At 39.5% G+C, this 18,317-nt stretch overlaps 2 protein-coding genes across 4 annotated transcripts in view; one reads left to right on the top strand and one right to left on the bottom strand.

Annotated features, from left to right (window-relative positions):
• LOC146371636 (steroid hormone receptor ERR2-like) overlaps nucleotides 1-18,317 on the bottom strand; it is an 85,548-nt gene that overhangs the window by 38,519 nt on the left and 28,712 nt on the right. The window lies entirely within an intron of this gene.
• LOC146371637 (uncharacterized) lies at nucleotides 20-16,665 on the top strand. Of its 3 annotated transcripts, none has more exons than XM_084954085.1 (11): nucleotides 20-4,159; nucleotides 5,283-5,366; nucleotides 7,114-7,194; nucleotides 7,743-7,859; nucleotides 9,376-9,607; nucleotides 11,451-11,531; nucleotides 12,115-12,171; nucleotides 12,320-12,418; nucleotides 12,512-12,559; nucleotides 13,321-13,386; nucleotides 15,333-16,665. In XM_084954085.1, the coding sequence occupies exons 1-11, from the start codon at nucleotides 4,076-4,078 to the stop codon at nucleotides 15,551-15,553; spliced, it is 1,170 nt and encodes a 389-aa protein (XP_084810211.1). In that variant the 5' UTR covers nucleotides 20-4,075; the 3' UTR covers nucleotides 15,554-16,665. The 3 variants fall into 3 exon arrangements, with proteins under 3 accessions (XP_084810211.1, XP_084810210.1, XP_084810209.1); XM_084954084.1 differs by having other exon boundaries at nucleotides 22-4,159; nucleotides 9,376-11,371; nucleotides 12,115-12,194; nucleotides 15,333-15,500; XM_084954083.1 differs by having other exon boundaries at nucleotides 23-4,159; nucleotides 9,376-11,371.

Below are 18,317 nucleotides of genomic sequence, written 5' to 3'. Positions count from 1 at the left end.
GTGTGTGTGTGTGTGTGTGTGTGTGTGTGTGTGTGTGTGTGTGTGTGTGTGTGTGTGCGTTTGTTTTTCTATCCTCCTGGGGTCCATGACCTGAGATATCAGTCACACCATGGGGACCAATTTTTCCCGTGGGGACCGAGCCCTGGTCCCCACGGGCACAACCATTGTATTCAATGGAAAACAGGCTGCTGATATGCCTGGTTAAGTTTTTTTCAAAAAAAAAAAATGGTCCCCACAGATTCAATTTTCACAACTTTGTGTATGCCCTGGTGACCATGGGTGGTATTGCAGTGTGTGAATTTGCATCCGTGGGGACATTTTCCTGACAGTGTGTATAAGTGTGTATCCCAGTGGTCTGAGATGGTATTGCAGTGTGTAAACTTACATCTATTGGATCCCTTTTCTGACAAAGTGTGAAAGTATTTATAAGATACCACTTTGTTCCTTTATTAATAGTATTAGAGCCTGCCCACTTTAATGTGACCAGACTTCTATTTTATTTAATTATTTGTACCACAGTTACTAAGGGAGCTCATTTATTTATTATACTTCATTTTCTTACGATTTTTTACACAACTGATATCATTTAAGGAGACAAAATATCAAATCATTAAAGTATATAATACTTATTATTTTTAAATGAATAAATGGTCAACTTATGAAACAATAAAACTGGGATAAATAAGCATTTTCAGCCAAAATACTGATGACAAATTAGAAAAAAAATTCAGAAAATGCATCACTGTATTATGGAAAGTCAACCCACATTATTCATATTGTTTACTGCAGTTTGAATAATGCCAACCATTTTGAGATTCAAGCACAACAGCAACTACATCCTCTAAATTAGAGTATAAGCAAATAAACAAGTGATATAAAAGTTAAATCCACTCACCATTGACATCAAATAATCTTTAACTTTTCAATTAAACTCCAACAAAAACAGTCCACTTGTATTCCCAAAATTTTAGATGATCCAGTTTTGTAAAAGATAAATAAATAAATAAAACATTTTGAACACAGATTGCCGTAGCACCTAGCAATATGCTAGCTTTGCATAGTTTCAAATTTGATCTCTGTAATACAAAACAGAGACATGTGGGTGACCCAGCCATTTCAGCAATGAGTGCCCCACTTATGGAGGTTGGCCTTGTGGTCTGGGTCACTGGTACTCTCACACATTTTCCGGTCCTGGACCGACATGCAGCATTATGGTCAGAATACAAGGGGATCCAGCCTGAGCAATGGTAGATTACAGCGGCAGGCAGTCCCTAATTCACCAGAACCTGTGTCTGTTACTGTCCTGGGCCTGTGACCCAGTGTTTTGATTTTGTATTATGCTTTATTAGTCTGTTTTCCTTTTGGTTCATGGTTCGTGACTATTGGGGTTTTGGTTTCTGTTCTCTTGTTCTTCTGGGATTGTGAATTCTAGCTTTTAGGTTTAGTTCCACCCTTGTGTTTATTCTCTTGTTTCCCAGTCATGTCTCATGTCTCTCAGGTCCCTGTATTCTGTGTTCCCTCCGTTCTCTGTCGGTGTTGTACCTCTGAGTTCTGTCCGTGGATTTCCTGCTTTATTTTGAAGGTCCATGACTTATGTCAGTGTTTCTAGTTTAGCTTCCTCCATCTCGTTAAGTCTAATTTCTCCTGGCTGTGTTCCCACATGTTCGAGGCTCTATTTTGAACTGTTTTGCATGGGCAGCCCAGGAAAGGAGGACTCAGCCACACTTCTAGAAACCCTCACTGCTTGGTCTGTTCAGTCACTAGCTCAGTCAGTCACTTCTACCACAACTACCACTTCAGCCTGTAGCCCAGTTAGCCACCCGGCCTGTTGCTCCATTTTCACCTCAACCATTACTTCAGTCATTATCACAGTTTCCTGCTCAGTCACCCTCAGTTCAGTCTCCTGCTCAGTCTCCTGCTCACTCGTCTTTAGCTCAGTCTGTTATTCAGCCTCCTGTGTTGCCACTAGCTCAGTCTCCTGTGTTGCCGCTAGCTCCACTTAGCACTTAACTTGGCCATGTTAGAGACAGTAACTCCCTCCAGGGTCTCCCCAGAGGCTGAGTGTCAGCCACCAGCCGATTCTAGATCCCTGGAGGCTAAGGCGCCAGTGCCAGCTACCTCACCTGGGAACTCCACTGAGCAGTCTCAGCCATCATCACTCGCTGAGAGCTCCAGCGAGTTCACCCATCCGCCTCCATCCTCTGGTGGGTGTATCAGTGAACACTTTCAGCGCTCTGAGGACTGCATCCCGCTGTCGCTGCCTTAGCCAAGCCAATGTGCTGCTCAGCTCCAGCCAGTGTCAACACTGCCAGAGGTCCCTGTGCCTGCTGGTTCTGCATCTGTTCCCGCTGGAGGGTCCGAGGGATCTATCCAGCCTGCAGCGCCACCTACTCCATCATTTGCGGCTGCCACGCTGTCATCTGGTTCTGCCTCGTCTGGTCCTGGTCCTGCCACACCGCTACCTCGTCCACGTCCGGCTCAGCCTGCTCGACCTTGTCCGTGTGTGGTTTGGCGTCAGTGGCCACCTTCCAGGTCGCTGACTGGACTCCGTCGCCGACGCGGTCGGCATCCTGAAATGCTCCGACGCTGCCGCTGCCTTCCACGCGGTTGGCCTTCGGATCGCCTACATTGCCACCGCTGCCTTCTGCACGACCGGCCTCCAGAACTACTTGGTTTCTGTTGCTGGCCTCCTGGTCGGCCCAGTGAACTTGTGTAGCTTGGACCCTGGTGCCATCGACCTCTGGGTTGGCCCCCGGAGTTACCGTCTTGTATTATTGAGCCACTGGCCTCCGGGTCGGCCCACTGAGCTGTGTTTTTGGACTCTGTGTTTTTGGTTTTCCCAGCTCATCTGTTTAGTTTTGGACTCCTGTTGCCGGGATTTTGCTTTGGTGGACTCCGAAGTTTCTGCTGGTTTTCTGGTTTCTGTATTGGAGAGGAGTGCCACCCAGGGTCAGATTCGCTGACAGAGGGATCGAACTTCTGGGAATCCTGTTCGCAGCCGGTCACCATGCTGTCACTGGAAAACTACTGAAGACTCTGATGTGGTCCCCCAGCCATCAAGGTTTATCCCAAAAAGAACCCCTGGTGTACAGCCACCTCAAAATTCTGGAAATCTATCAGCAGGTGAAATGTGCTCATCTCCTTGTTCTTTCTCTGAAATTGGGATGCCCACCAGCACCGCGCTCCAACCATTTTGCTGTCCCCACAAGCAGCAGGGAAAGACAGTCAAAAGCAAGCATGGCCACCCAAGGAAGGTGAAAGTGCACTCTGTGCAAAAGAAAAAGTCCCTGGCTGGGTGAGCAGTGCAATGTGGGTCTCTGTCTCCAGGTGGGTAGGAACTGCTTCAGGGTCGATCACACAGGGCCAAAAACGCCTGGACGCTTGTAATATAAAAAGGCCAATAAATTAAAAACTGAGTGAGCAAGGATAAAAAAACATTTTTGTACATATTTATTATAGTTCATATTGCAAGTTGATGTTGTGTTGTATTTTGTTAATGTTGAATATTAGTTTCCACTATAAATCTCAAGTTCGTTTTTTTTTTTCACTTTAAACTGTTGTTCCACTTTCATAACAATAAAATAATATAAAATGGCTGCCAGGTATTGGAAGCTGAGGTTATTCTAAAAAATGGGGCAAAAGCATTCAGTTATAGTATGTTTTTTGACCCTTTTACAGCCAAATTTACCAAAACAGTCCAGGCGGCCTAAATTATGCTTGGTCAATAAAAGGTTAACTAATAATTTTGGATGTTAAAACCATATTAAACTAGTTTTTCTTGGATACATTAATATTTAGTTAAAACACAAGTTCAGCAATCTAATGCTGACATTTTGGTGCTGAAGGGAAGGGATGAGGGAAAACACACTTTTCCTGACGTTTGCGGTCCTCACTTTACCTATTCCCATCCCCCACCCACCGCAGTACGGAAAACACACTTTTCCTGACTTTTGCGGTCCTCACTTTACCTATTCCCATCCCCCACCCGCTGCAGTCACAGGTTTGCAGGTGTTGCTAATTAGTCGCGTGCTCGGTGCAGCCAGACACGCGGGGCGTAGCTCGGAGGCGAGAGGAGATGGCTGGAAGTATGAAGAAGCGTGACAGAGAGAAAGTGGAGATGTCCGACAGTCAGAGAATAGAGGATGAAGGGATGAATGTGGTAAGTACATTAAACAAACTGTTTTAGTGTTTACTTAATAATTAGGCAAAGTGAAGTGTTTGCAGCCGACAGTTTGCGCTACAGTTAGCATGCTTTGCTAATGCTTGCGTGACTTAGCTTAATGGGGAATTCGACGACATTCTCCTAAACTGTACAGTTTTTAGCTGATATCTTAACATTCATGCAGTCATGAATGTCTGTTTTGGTCACTTTTATTAGGTACTGTCGTAATATTCGGGCGTCTGTGGGACTGAAAATGAACGCTTAATGAGTAATCAATGAGCTTAGTGAGTAGCTAGCAATAGTGTTAGCTCTAAATGGTGAGTAAATTTCTAGAACAAATTTCTAGTAACGCCCGAGTTTCACCCAAGCAACTTTAGCATCGTGTCAGCTCTTTAGTTAACTCATTTGAAATGGCTTTTGCCAAGTGTGGGAGGAGGGGGGAATAGTGTGCAACCCCAGGACTGATATTTAAGCAAGACATATTAGCCTTTTATAAAGAAGTAGAAGCTGTACCCAAATGTCATTCTAAACTAAAATGTAAAAGTTTGTAGGAAACTAGTACTTTGGTAAAAAAGTACATCATTAAGTTCTTTAATATCCGATATATGTATCTAAGTATCATAAATATTACCTGGCAATTAATGTACTTCAATATCAAATGTATACATAAAAGCAAAGTGTGTACACAGTTACATGTATTTCAGGGGGTGTTATCAGCCTGGCTGATCTGAAATTCAGCTTTTCATTTTTTTATTTTTTTTTTATTTTGTACTTCTGTACAGTACTTGAAAAAAATGTTTGGTACATCCCATCACTCAGTGCAAGCTGAAATTGTCTACAGCTTAGTTTACAACAGTACTGAGGGCCACTTTTTAAGATGGAGCCATGTTTAGTCAACTATAGGCTAATAGAAAGGGTGTTTTTTTTTTCTTTTGGTTGTGCTGTAATCAAAGCCTTCTGAATTTAGACTTCAAAACCAAGGTATGTGTAGTAATGCTGTGTTTTCTTACACAGCATTAGGTTTAAATAAAACAGAGGATGCATTTAGTAGTGTATTGGTCTTGTTCATCACCTTTTTGTGAACCTTATCAAAAGAAATGTTTGTCTCTGTAATGTTTAGCCATCGGAGAGAACAAACCAAGAGGGTGAGACTTCATCACAACCCCAGCTCTCACCTAAGCAACTTGCAGCTTCCAAGACTTTGGTAAGTAACAAATTGATTTTAACTTGTGGTATATAACAGGCTCAGTACTCTACAAGTTTAACAGTTTACCATGTAGATATAGATGAAAAATTAGCAGTGGTGCTGGGATCGATAAATAAATAAATAAATAAATGTGACAGCTGCCAGTCATTATGTGGCTTTTCTGCCTTTCTTTCTTAGTCTAATTTGTATAAAAGATGGGTTATGTTCACACACACGTAGGTGACAGAAGCAGAACTTGACACACAAGCACAAGAGCACAGCCCACAGTAGTGATAATGAAATGGACTTCAGGATATACCTCATGATTGAGAATCCATAACTCGTTACCCCCCTTAAACCACACTCAATTAATTTTCCACAGTTATATCTAATGCTAAAGTGACTTTATCCTCCACAGCTCATGAAACTTAATAAAAATTTGCATTCTTTAGAAATTGGTTGTATATTAAGATGGTGTGCAAAGTATGTTGACACTCAAGCTGTGTCCCAAAACCTAGGCCGCATCCTTCGAAGACCGAGAAGGCCGGAAGTGCGAGGCTTGTAAAACGGGACAGTCTAGCATTCAGATTTGCATCACCAGCTGTCTCGTTGGCGTTTAATAAACTCAGCCGTCTCGCCGGCTCGAGTGACCATTGAACCCTCCGGTCAGCTATCGAGCGGCTGGGTAACAGAAGTCTCTGAAAACATCTGAGCACTTTTGCAAATATGCGATCTCTTGATAAACTGAGCAGATATTTGAAGTTTACACAGCTACATTCTCACCTGAAAATATGTTAAAAGTTTATTTTGTGACCCAGAAAGAGTAATAAGATTAATATTAAAAGTTAGTAGCGGCCGCCATTGTTGGAAACTGGAATCGGCTTGGCCGTGCTATGAATTCTGGGATATGGTGGGGCACAACGGATACACCCGACCCATCCTTCAAATCTGGGGAAAAGGAGGACTCATTTGTCGGCCAGATTCGGAGGAGTCTACGAATTGGGACAGCCTTCGTGGCGTCGCTGTGATGTAATCGGTCTACAAATCCGGCCTCAGGAGGATGCAGCCGACGTTTTGGGACACAGCTTTAGTGCCACTCAGGACAAGAAACCAAACAAATCTCTCATTTACCTGAAAATGTACTAGTCCAGTGACCCTGAAAGGCATTTTAATAAGTTTAAAGGCAAGCTCTGTTGTATTGTTTTAAGGCAGATATTTCCATGATTTTAAGTGTTTACATTTGGCCTAGATATGTTATATGTTCGGTTATCATATCGATATGTGGAACAAAGACTTGACATGGTTAAACAAGATACAGGAGTGATTCTGTTAACTTTTTTTCATAACTAAGATATAATTATTGTGGTCATGAGCTACTGTACTTCTGCGCTGTACTGCTTCTTAATTATAGAATGCTTATTTTTCAGTTCAGGATTGTTAGGAATTTTAAAAATCCACATTCAACATTTAGGATTGGCTTTTATTATTTGTTTACTCAATGGCAGTACTTCAATACCAGTTCTTGTTACCCATCCTGTGTGAGATGTAAAGGAGTGAAGGAGAGCTAGAATTGTCTGCACTGTTTCTGATGTAGATTAGATGTCATTCATATTTAGTGTTTTCAAGGTGCAAATTGCTGAATTGACTTGCATGACTTTCAAAATTGCAAGTATGCTTTACCACACATCTTATCTAACATGTTCCTCATTAACATTATGTATGTAGACATGGTAATACATGTGTCCTTTTTAATTTTATTTTAAAGCCCTCAGCAAGTCTTAATCAAGAGGGGGAGACCTCATTGTCAGATCTTTCATTTGAGCTACCAACATCATCTGAGAGCATGGTATGTGTCAAATAAGCACTTTTAGCTTATCCCATATGACCATAAGTAGCTCTGAAACTTTTTCATAACTTGCAGGTTTTTGCTAGAGTGAGTTAAGCTGTCAGTTTTAAAGAGAACCAGCAAACACAGCCCTGACCATGCATTCACTGTTTGGTTAGCATGTACTGTCTTTATGTCACATACTGTCACACATGGCCTGGCAGAGAACTGAACAACAGGAGGTTCAATCTGGCCTATGGGTGGCTTTGCTTCAGCTTTAATGCTTTGCAATCTTTGAGTTGAATTTTTCATAAAATTAACTGTTTTCCTGGTGTGGTGAAGTCAGCATAAGTCTACACAGGATTGCAAATGTATGGGAAGTTAAAATTTCTAGATATGTTATTCAAATCAAACTCATGAGGTTGTTACAGTTTACTTACAGAACTCTAAATGTAAAAAAATCTTTCTTAATTCGCTTTGGGTTGAGAAGTTAAAAATCAGGTTTGATATCTTTCTCGATGTATTACAGTCATTGCTGTCAATGTCTTACATCTCCCCTCTCTCCATAGGAAATAATTGTTGATGTTGATGCTGATACTGACATCGATATAATCACTCCTGAAAGTTCATACTCTGATGCTGCTGACCCAGATGTGCCACCACTCAAACGAACTGACAGCATATTTGTAAGTTTGCATAATTCTGGTCATTTCCACACTTTTATTAGGGCTTTAACTTACTGTAGAAGACTGGCATTGCAGCATTGCAATTTTTAAACTATATGTACTTAACAAAAATCTTGGGCCACTCTTCATTCTTTGTATTTTACTAGCAATATGGGTATAGTTCTCCAGGCTTCTTGAAGGACATTCAAAGGTCCTCTTTGGCTGTTTCTGCATTTTGTTCTGTTCAGTCAGATGACTCCACACTGCTTCAATAATGTTAAGGTCAAGGCTCTGGGGAGGCAAATCAATGACTGTTAATGTTCCACTGTTTTTTTTGTTTTGAAGATCTCCAACACATGCTGCCCCAAACCATGACAGAGCCTCCACCATGTTTTACAGATGACTGTAGACCCTCACTGTTAAACCTCTCTGCTGTCCTCCTGCATACACGTTGATGAGTTAGAAACAAAAAATTCAATTTTGGATTTTTTACTCCACAAGCCATGTTTCCAGTGATTTTGTTTTTAAGTCCAGTTTTTGTGTAATTCGGCATACCTCAGCATCTTCTCATTTTCATTTGGTTTTCTCCACTTACCTCAGATTTTATTTCTTTCTTTGAAAGACACTGCACACCATGCTGAGAGATGCAAGGTTTTCAGGTCGTTGGGAATCATACTGTTGGTCTAACAATATTATTTTATGCCTGTAACTGTTATCTTTGGCATTACTCATAGATTCAATTAATGAAATGGAAACAAGTGATGTGTTTTAGTGACAGTCTGCTAGAAAGAAATTACCTACAGATAACATTTAAATTTTATTTTTTTTCTAAGTTGTCTATGTGGGGACACAACACTGGTTCATCTCTCAAGTTAGGAGACTTTTTTTTTTTGCTTTGAATGATTCATAGGTCATTGTTAAGTAGCTTAACAAACAAAAACATTCCTCTGAAAATGGTCAGGTACAAGGACTGGACTCAAATGAGTGAAAAAGTAGCCAATGTCCAAAGAAAAACTTTGAAAGACCTTCCGAATGTCTGGAGAACTATTGCTCAAGAGCACTTTAGAAATTACAAGTCTGCCTCCTTGGAGTAAAAATGTAAAGTAATGAGAGAGGGGGGAAAAAATACAGGAGTTTTCATCCAATTATTTGAACAGCTCTGTTCAATAATTATTTTACAGGTTGTTTTTTGAGGGGTTTTATTGTATCTTGTTTGACACAAACATTTGACATTTGGTTGTCAGTTGTGAATTCTTATGGTAGTGCTGAAATGGTATCATCCAGCCCTAATTTTTCCTTGTTAATTTTATGGTTGGGTTGAAACTATCGGTAAACAAGTCTTTCTGTATACAAAGCTAAAGTTGTTGATGAAAATGACTAAATCCAATAACCCTTCATTAACCTGGTAACAGTTCTAACAAATTAAAGTTCACTTTAATGAAGGTGTTAAAGGGGTCTCACAGACGGTGTAAGATTTTCACACCTGGGTAATTATTCTTGCAAATTTAGCTATAAATGTCTCTATCTGGTTTTTCAGCTTACCAGTGAATACCTGCAGTCAATCTCCAAGGTGGCTGACACATCAGAAGCTTCTGGAAGTTGTATTGAAAGCACTGATGATGAATATATTCCATCAAAAGACTCGGGGAATGAAAGCAGTTCAGAGGGATCTGACAGTCCTGCAAAAAGGGTCCCATTGTTGAAAATTAAGAAAACAAAGAAGTCACAAAAGACTTCCAGAAGAAAAGCACTTCGAAGTACATCTTCGGGTAAGGACCATGAGACAGTAGAAAGTGAAAGCTCTCAACCTAACCAGGGAAATATTTTTGTGATGAAGCTGCAAAAAAAGAAAGATGGGGCTAGAGTATACAGTAAAAAGCATCACTGCTTATACTGTCCACAGGAGTGCCATAAAATGGCAAGGCACTTAATACTCAAGCACAGCAGTGAACTGGCTGTAGCAGAAGCAATCAGTTTTCCTTTGAAATCAAAGGAGCGCAAACTACATTTTGACCTCATTAGAAACAAGGGGAACCGTGCACATAATATTGAGGTTCTGAAAGCGGGCTGTGGAACACTAATCCCAAGTCAGCAAACTAAAAAACCAGTGAAGCCAAATGACTACATGCACTGCGTTAACTGCCAGGCACTGCTGAAAAGACATTTATTATGGAGACACATTTCAAGATGCAAGCTTTCACAGAGGTGCAGCACAACAAAACCAGGCAAAAGTCGGATCCAGTCACTTTGTGCCTTTGCACAGCCTGTCCCAGATGGTGTCAGCAGAAAGGTTTGGGAACTGGTGAATGCTATGCATCAGGATGAAGTCAGAAACATCATCAGAGAGGAGAAAAGTATCTTGAGACTAGGAGAACACTTGTATTCAAAACATGGACATGACAAGACCAAACATGAGTACATCAGACAAAAAATGCGAGAAATGGGACGGTTACTTCTGCGCTCACGGGAAGCAGGGACACTGAAAAAAATGGAGGATTTCTATGTACCTTCAAATTTCAAGTTTGTGGTTGAAGCAGTAAAGGATGTGGCTGGCTTTGATGAAGACAAAAACATCTACAGAGCTCCATCATTGGCCCTGAAACTGGGCCATAGTCTCAAGAAGATTGCAAATATTCTTGAGTGTGAAGCAAAGATGGCAGATTTTCATGATGAGGAATTTCTTAAGAATCTGAAGAGAAGCCGGGATCTTTATGAGAAGAAATGGGATGTGTGTGTTTCATCTCGTGCCCTGCAAACTCTAAAAGAAGGAAAATGGAACACTCCTCAACTCCTCCCTTTCACCGAGGATGTAAAAACCATGCATATGTATCTTGATAGGTACAGAAAAGAATACCAAACCAGACTTGCCAGTGATCCCAATAAGAAGAACTGGTCAATGCTGGCCAATTTGACTCTTTGCGAAGTGATACTGTTTAACCGCAGGAGAGAGGGTGAGGTATCAAAAATGCCACTAACTGCATTCACCCTGCGAGACACTTCAGGAGTCCATTCGGATTTGGCAGTAGGACTTTCAGAGTTGGAACAAAAACTCTGTCGCCATTTCCAGCGCATCGAAATAAGAGGGAAAAGGAACAGAAAAGTTCCTATCCTCTTAACACCAGACATGCTGTCCTCAATGGAAGCCTTGGTTTCACATCGGCGGGCCTGTGGTGTGTCTGATGAAAATCCCTTTTTCTTCTCTAGACCTGAAGCAGACACTCACTTCAGGGGATCGGATGCCATCAGACAGATTGCAAAGGAATGTGGAGCGAAGCATCCAGAAACACTGTCCTCAACTAAGTTGAGAAAGCATGTGTCCACACTGTCCACAGTCCTAAACCTGAGAGACAATGAGATGGACATCCTTGCAAATTTTCTAGGCCATGATATCAGAGTCCATAGGGAGTACTATAGACTGCCTGAAGGAACACTTGAGTTGGCTAAAGTCAGCAAAGTGCTCATTGCTCTAGAACAAGGCCGACTGTCAGACTTCAAGGGAATGAGCCTCGATCAAATCCAAATTAATCCCAATGGTAAACAAAATGTTCTTATATTTTTATTTCAGAGTAAATGTCTTTTGTGCTACATGGTTTTCTTATCACTGCTTTACAGAAGAAATGCAGGAAGATGTGGAAAGTGATCTTTCAGAGACGGATGCATCAAAGGAGTCATCTTTCAGTTCCTCAACATCGAGTAGGTGACAGGTTTAACTGTTTTTAGCATCCAGCCATTTACTGCATATAAAAATAGATGACATGATAGTTTTTAAATTTGTAGCAAAAAACGTGGAATCTTATAGTGGCAGACTGTTAACAGAGGGGACAAACTAAAACCTCAAAGTACATGCCAAATTGTTCCGAAAGAGTTTCTCTCATTTTACTTAGTTATCACATGAATGTATGTTCAATTGTTAAATTTTCTGATCAGTTTGGTTTGAAGTGTACTTAAATGTTATAAAAAGGCTGTGAGCTGTCATTATTGACAGCTGATTTCAGTTAGTTTCTGGCAGGCGGATGGACAAGAACTGTATACCTTGCTGCACTGCCCCATCACTATTGTGCAGACACTTGATCCAAATGATAAGCAACAAATGTCTGCTCTTGTTGTTATGGCTTAATATTTGAATAGTGCAAAGATGTGGAGACATGCCATTCATCTTTACATACAGTTAATACCTCTAACAAAAAATACATTGCGTAGTGTGAAGGCTGAATGGGCACAGAGTTCAACCATATACCATTACTGACTTCTTTGACTTTTGACTTTTTTGTCAAAGGATCCCAAAGATCGAGAAGTCAGCCAACCACTGATGAGTTTGATGAAACACCCACAGGTATCCAGCAGAATAACCAGATGGTACCTTTTTAATTATTTTGTGGTTTTTATAAACACAGAAATTTATATATAATATATATATATATATATATATATATATATATATATATATATATATATATATATATATATATATATTTTAACAGGATCCTCAACACCTAAGAGAAGAAAGGAGACGGGATCTGACATTGATGACCCTAAAGAGGGTACTTCTCACACCCACCGCACACCCTGTTTTGCCTCAGGTACCGGTCTTAATTTAGCCTCTAAGCAAGCTTCACAAAAACCTAAAAAAAATTACAGAATTTTGATTGTGTGCTATCTCAATTTGTTAACAGGAACTTCAGCAAAGGAAAAGGAGTCTGACACTGATGCCACTAAAATGGGTAATTTGCGCACAAACTACAGGACTTTAAGTCCCCCCCATTCCTTTTTTTTTGAAACCTGCTTTTACAAATTGGTAGAATTAAACCAAACAGGAGCACAGAGAGTATAGATGTTCTTTTTTTGGGTATATTTCAGTTGTGCAAACCTGAAAACTTTTTGATTGGTATGACTGTCTAGAGCAGATTTCCAATAATCCACAAGAAAAACATAATTTCTGTAATTGTAACTGGATGTACTGAATGTACTTTAGAAAGTAGGTTAGAAGTTTTTTAGAATGATCATTTTGAGTATCCCCTACCAAAGAGCCTGATAGCACTATTGTTGCCTGTATTGTGTAACCTTCTTTTTACCCTTGCGTGTTTATTACTGTTAGATTTTTCTATTGCTGCTAGCTGCTTGCCCACCATTTTATTTTCAAGCCACGCCAGTTCAGTTGGCATTAATTCTGTATATTGAGAACCATGAATGGGTAAATTTTTTTGCTTCAACCTTTGTCATTGTTTTACTTCAAGAGCTCTGCCAAAAAAAATCACATTCTTTAACTGAAGGAGACTGGACTAGGTATTTGCCTGACAGTGTAATATTGAAACTTTTCAAATATTTTAAATTTTAGCACAGTAGATGAGTTATGTAGCAGGGTGATAACACTGTACTGCATTGCAGTCACAATTTTGCATGTTTTTCAGTATTTGTCTTCTGTTTTCCAGGGTCACAAGGTACATATTTTTTCTACTTACACAGTTTACTCTTCTTCTCATAGGACCACCAAGATTCAAGCAAGGACAGTGGACCACAGATGAGCCTGATGGTGACCACGCTACTGCAGGTATCCCACAGACTGAGGCTTGGCATTTGCCCACATTTCTTCTTTACCCATTCCCTTTTCCACACAACAGCTAAAAAGGCTATACTAAAATAAGCACTGATTTGCTTTCTCACCCTAATAATGGTTTTATTTTAAAGTTGGACAAATGTTCCTAGTACAACCTATCTGGACTGGATGATGACATGATGATGAATTAGTAATGATTAATGTAACAAGGCAGTAAGAAAAAACGGAGGCCTTTCAGTACAAGGCTTTCGTCAGCGTTACAGCAGACGAAATGTGTGCCAAATTTATTAAGGCTGACTACTTATGGGTGATTAGCTGGTTATTACTGTTGTCAAAAATGACTGTTACTGGTCAAAGAATTTACTGTTGTTACTTAACAGAAAAACACTTCCTCCTCTGTCAGCTCTTTTTTGAGAGCTCCAGTATGTGAATACTTTTACCTGAAGCAACCAAAGTCTCATACTCCTTGGGTGGGTGAATACAGACAAAAGTCTTTATGTCATGTTAATTCTGGACAAGATCATTCCAGGAATCAGGGCTCTGTGCCAGAAAACATGTTTGTCTAAAACTAGGTAATCCAGGTTTTCCATTTCAGAGTGAGGGTGGATGCTGAGTCAGACCCTGTAAACCTAACTTGCAGGATTTCTTTGACTCCTCTCCTTCTCCTGGTGTATCTGAAATGGCTGACTTGCATTTTTTTTCTTTTTCTCATCCATAAAGTTGCCATCAAAGGTCATAGTTGAGTGGTTTAGTTTGCAGAAATTTACATTTTTACAGTCATTGAGAGACGTAGTGAGATAATAGATTGTACTTAACAAGACCGCATTTTATAATGATTTACCAATGTAAGAATGGAAACAGAAATGACATCAGATTTACTATCAGTTAAAGATGAAATTTATAGCCCATTTTATAACTCTGGATGGCAGTACAGCTGTTAGGCTGGTAGTTCCCATGTATTCAAACATTTCCTGTGCGTTACTGTTATAAAATATCTTTTTAATAGCATGTAGTGAGTGTCATCAGATATGACATGCCACAATATGTCATTTTTGATGACAAAGATCTCATACTGATGCAAATAAATGCACTGGGTGCATCCTAATTCACTAATTTTCTTTTTTTTTTTTTTTTTTTTTCACTGAATTTCATACCAATGATGGGGTGTTGGATAAAGTCAGTCTGTCAGCAAGAAACACTGATAACTAAGTTCCTTGTTATTTCTACTCACAGGCAGATCGTTTCTAAGCATCTGATTTGATCTTTGAAATTTCATTTTTGTCAACCATTTAAATTAAATGGTTTCTAGTATTATGAATATACTAGAATATTTTGTATTTAAAAAAATAAGTTCACAATTAGAACTTAAGTACATACTGACACTAATTCTGTAAGTGGATTCTGTGTCTCTGAGCAGGATGCAGTATGAATCCAGATGGCAGCTTGTTACTTATCTACAGGTGATAAAGTGAAAGCAGGCTACAGGGAGAAAACAATGCTGCTTTCAAGTGTCTCTATTATTGTTAGTCTCAACTGTTAAAGCTGACTGACAACTGAACTGTGATTAGCTACCTCACTTGTTAGAAGTGGATGTTTCCTTAAATTTTCTTGTATCTATCCTCCCTTCTTGGGAGGTACTAAGAAGCAAGGAAAAAATGCAAATGATAGAAAAGTGTAGGCAGTTTCAGGGACCTATGATGTATCCACATATAACTGTGATAAAGAACCTAATGTGTAATTTGCCTGTTCACTGACAGATTTATTTTATTAATATTCTGAAAATTCATGATTTAACTGGACCCTCAACAGCTAAGAGGAAACTGTGCAAAATTTAAAAGTGATTACTCTAAAACTGAAGCGTCTACCCTTTTTAGTTTTGCCTTAATTTATCTTGAATTAATTATTACAACTGTATTAAGTCACTTTCTTTTCTATTTTAGGAACATCAAAGAAGAGGACTTGGACATCAGCTGAGGTCCATGCTGTGGAAAAGACACTAATGTCCTTCATTGAGTCTGGTAAAGTACCAGGAAAGTCTGAGTGCGTTGCCTGTATTGAGGCTTCACTGAAAGCACTTAAAAACAGAACCTGGACAGCGGTAAAGTTCTATGTAAAAAATCGAATCACTGCAATGCAGCGTAAAGCTGCAAAAAGAGTTTAACAGCCTGTTCTTAATTGTTCATTTGTGCCTTGTTTGCCCCTTTGCAATGTTTTTACATTCTGCGCTAGACCAATGTTTTTGGACAAATCAAAAAAAACGTTTGGAAAGAATGGAACTCATGTTCCATTTTAATTAGTTTTAATTATGTTTTGAAAAGGAAAAGGCATTCCCGTTCTGACATATCTAAAAATGCCACCTTGCTTATCAGGGAGTACTGTCTTATATATACTTATATTTATACTTGTATATAATATGATATATAGAGATATAGATATAGATATATAGATAGATATATGTATGTGTGCGTATATAGAGATATAGATAAACACATACACTATTTGTTGGATGTAAGGGGCTGAAGGTCTGACTTTAAAAGGCTGAAATAAATGTTACATGAAGGCATAAACTCAGTTTGTCTGCCCATTTCGTACAGTAGGTGACTTCTTTTAACCGTCAAATGTGGTTTGGTAAAAATATCGTTTTGTTTTCTGTTAAAGCAGATCTGATGCTTCATATCTGATGAAAATCAACTGACAAACTGAATTGATTTTAAATTATTTTATTTGCATATGTTCAATCATACCAAGTAAAACACTATACAAAATGTTACCTTTAGCTCAACTTTTACAACATTCTTAAATTTCATAAGTAGTGTTTGTGTAATTTCACAACTTCCTAACTAATATTTTAGAATCAGATTTAAAAAAAATAAATTAATAAAATAAGTATCTGGCAGTCAGGATGAGATTAATAAAACAATCCATCCATTTTCTTCCACTTAACCAATTCAGGGTCTCAGTCATTATGTAATATGATAGTAAGGTTTCATGGATCAGTGTTGTTGACTGTATGCTCATAGACACATGACCGGTCCCCAGTATCAGTAGACGGGTTATGTCTGGTCCCCAGTAAAACAAAAATTCAGGTTTAAAATTTATTTGAGAGTGTTTGACTTTTCAAGTCATTTTTAAGTTTAGATGAATTTATTATGAATTTAGGAGTGAAAATCATGTCTTTACACCCTTTGGAAAGGGTGGATCCCATCAGGCACCTGTCACTCATTGGACCCCACGATGTAGGAAAAACAGGTATGTGTGTGTGTGTGTGTGTGTGTGTGTGGAGAGGGGTGCTGCCGTTTCACCAAACACATTACAATACTGTAACACTGTAAAAACCCATATTTAGCCAATGTAGCATGTTAGTCAGCAATATGTCTATTTCTTTAAAGGTCCCCAGGTCCCCAAAAAAGAACTGTTTGGCAGAGTTCTGGTAATGCAACAAAAAAATACAGGTGCGTGTAAGATAACTGAGGCCCTGCTCAGTACAGTGAGGAGACTGAGTGGTTGGCAGTGAAGCTTGAAGCTGTCATTGAGAGCGAGGTCTAAAACAGACAGCAGTTCACTCTCTATTCATTTAGTATCATTACAGGCCTCCTAAGAGCCCTAATGGGCCTAATAAAAAGACAGAGGTAATAATGAGACTTGAGGGCCCTATATGAGCAGGAGGAGTAGGAGAGGGAGAGCCAGGGGAACAGGAGAACAAGGAAGCCAGAGAGTGTGTGTGAAAGATATTATGGCAGAGGGTGCGCGGGACAGAAACAGAGAAAAAGAAAGGAAAAAGAACGAGCATTAGATAAAGTGAATAGAGGGCGCTGTACGCTGTTGACTTGAATGTAGTCTACGCTTTGTGAGGTGGTCTGTGTGTGTGTGGTTACAAATCAAGGGCCACAATAACATGTCTCCTATCATGTTCTTGAAGCCAAAATGTGTGTTTTTGGTTTTATTTTTAAAAACTTCAACATTTTTAATTGGCTCCTTTGCACACAAAAAAACCTAAACCAAACTAAACTGTGAGGATTAAAAATTCATCAAATTACTTCTTTCCAGCTGTAAAACACAAATATTTAAGCCTTCACAATGAACACATGTACCACAATACCTAAGGAGTATTACATGTTTCTTCCCAGCTCTCCACATGTGGATGCTGAAGGACTTTCACATTAATGGAGCGATCTGCGCTAATGACTCCTATTACCTCATCGTTAAGGCCATTTGCGCAGTGGGCTATGAGTGTAATGGAGGGAGTGGACTGTTAAACTGTAGGGACCCCTTTTGTCTTAATCGTTACTTGGTGACACTTTGACCCAGTGGCCGCGGGTAAAATGTCTCCAGAGTGTCACGTGCTGCCTTTAATAACTCTGACAGATCTGGATTTAGATCTTCACACCATACAAGATCAATACTTATATATATATATATACACAAATGTAATGACAATAAGGCAGTGGAAAATATTACAGTAAAATTCATTACAGGCCCCATGGGGCTCCATTAAATTGAGGAATTTGACTGTAGTTACCCTATTTGGCTTTTTTGTGAAAAATACACCTGAATTAGATTTTTTCCCTTGTTCACAAGATGTTGGATGGAAAAGAGGTCAGGAGCAAAAAAAAAAACCCCAAAAACTGTGCATTTGGGTCAGGGAAGCTCCTTTTGTTCCTGTTAACGCTTGTTTCTCGATGTAAACTCAAGAGTGGTGAGACAGCATGTCTCAAACCCCAGCAACCCTCCATTGGCTAATCGTTTAATCAGGCTTCTCTTTTCCTAAACATTCATCTAAAGTTCAAAGGGCTGGTTTGGGCTCAGCTCATTTTGGCCCACATTAAATTGCGAAGTCCAAACAGATGATGTAAGCTTTCCCCAACAGGTAACTTCCTTCATGTTACTCCACTATGCAATCGATGCTGTTTTCAGATGGTTGCCCA

Source organism: Perissodus microlepis, chromosome 15 (genome assembly GCF_051167445.1).
Source record: "Perissodus microlepis isolate ML-2025 ecotype Zambia chromosome 15, ASM5116744v1, whole genome shotgun sequence".
NCBI lineage: Eukaryota > Metazoa > Chordata > Actinopteri > Cichliformes > Cichlidae > Perissodus > Perissodus microlepis.
This window is presented reverse-complemented; position numbering and strand designations above follow the sequence as displayed.

Bases quoted from the DNA above. Each gene is read 5' to 3' on its own strand.
- LOC146371637 (XM_084954083.1), top strand. From the start codon at position 4,076: ATGGCTGGAAGTATGAAGAAGCGTGACAGAGAGAAAGTGGAGATGTCC. The intron at 7,195-7,742 runs GTATGTGTCAAA...CTCTCTCCATAG, and splicing joins CAACATCATCTGAGAGCATG to GAAATAATTGTTGATGTTGA. The intron at 13,387-15,332 runs GTATCCCACAGA...TTTCTATTTTAG, and splicing joins TGGTGACCACGCTACTGCAG to GAACATCAAAGAAGAGGACT.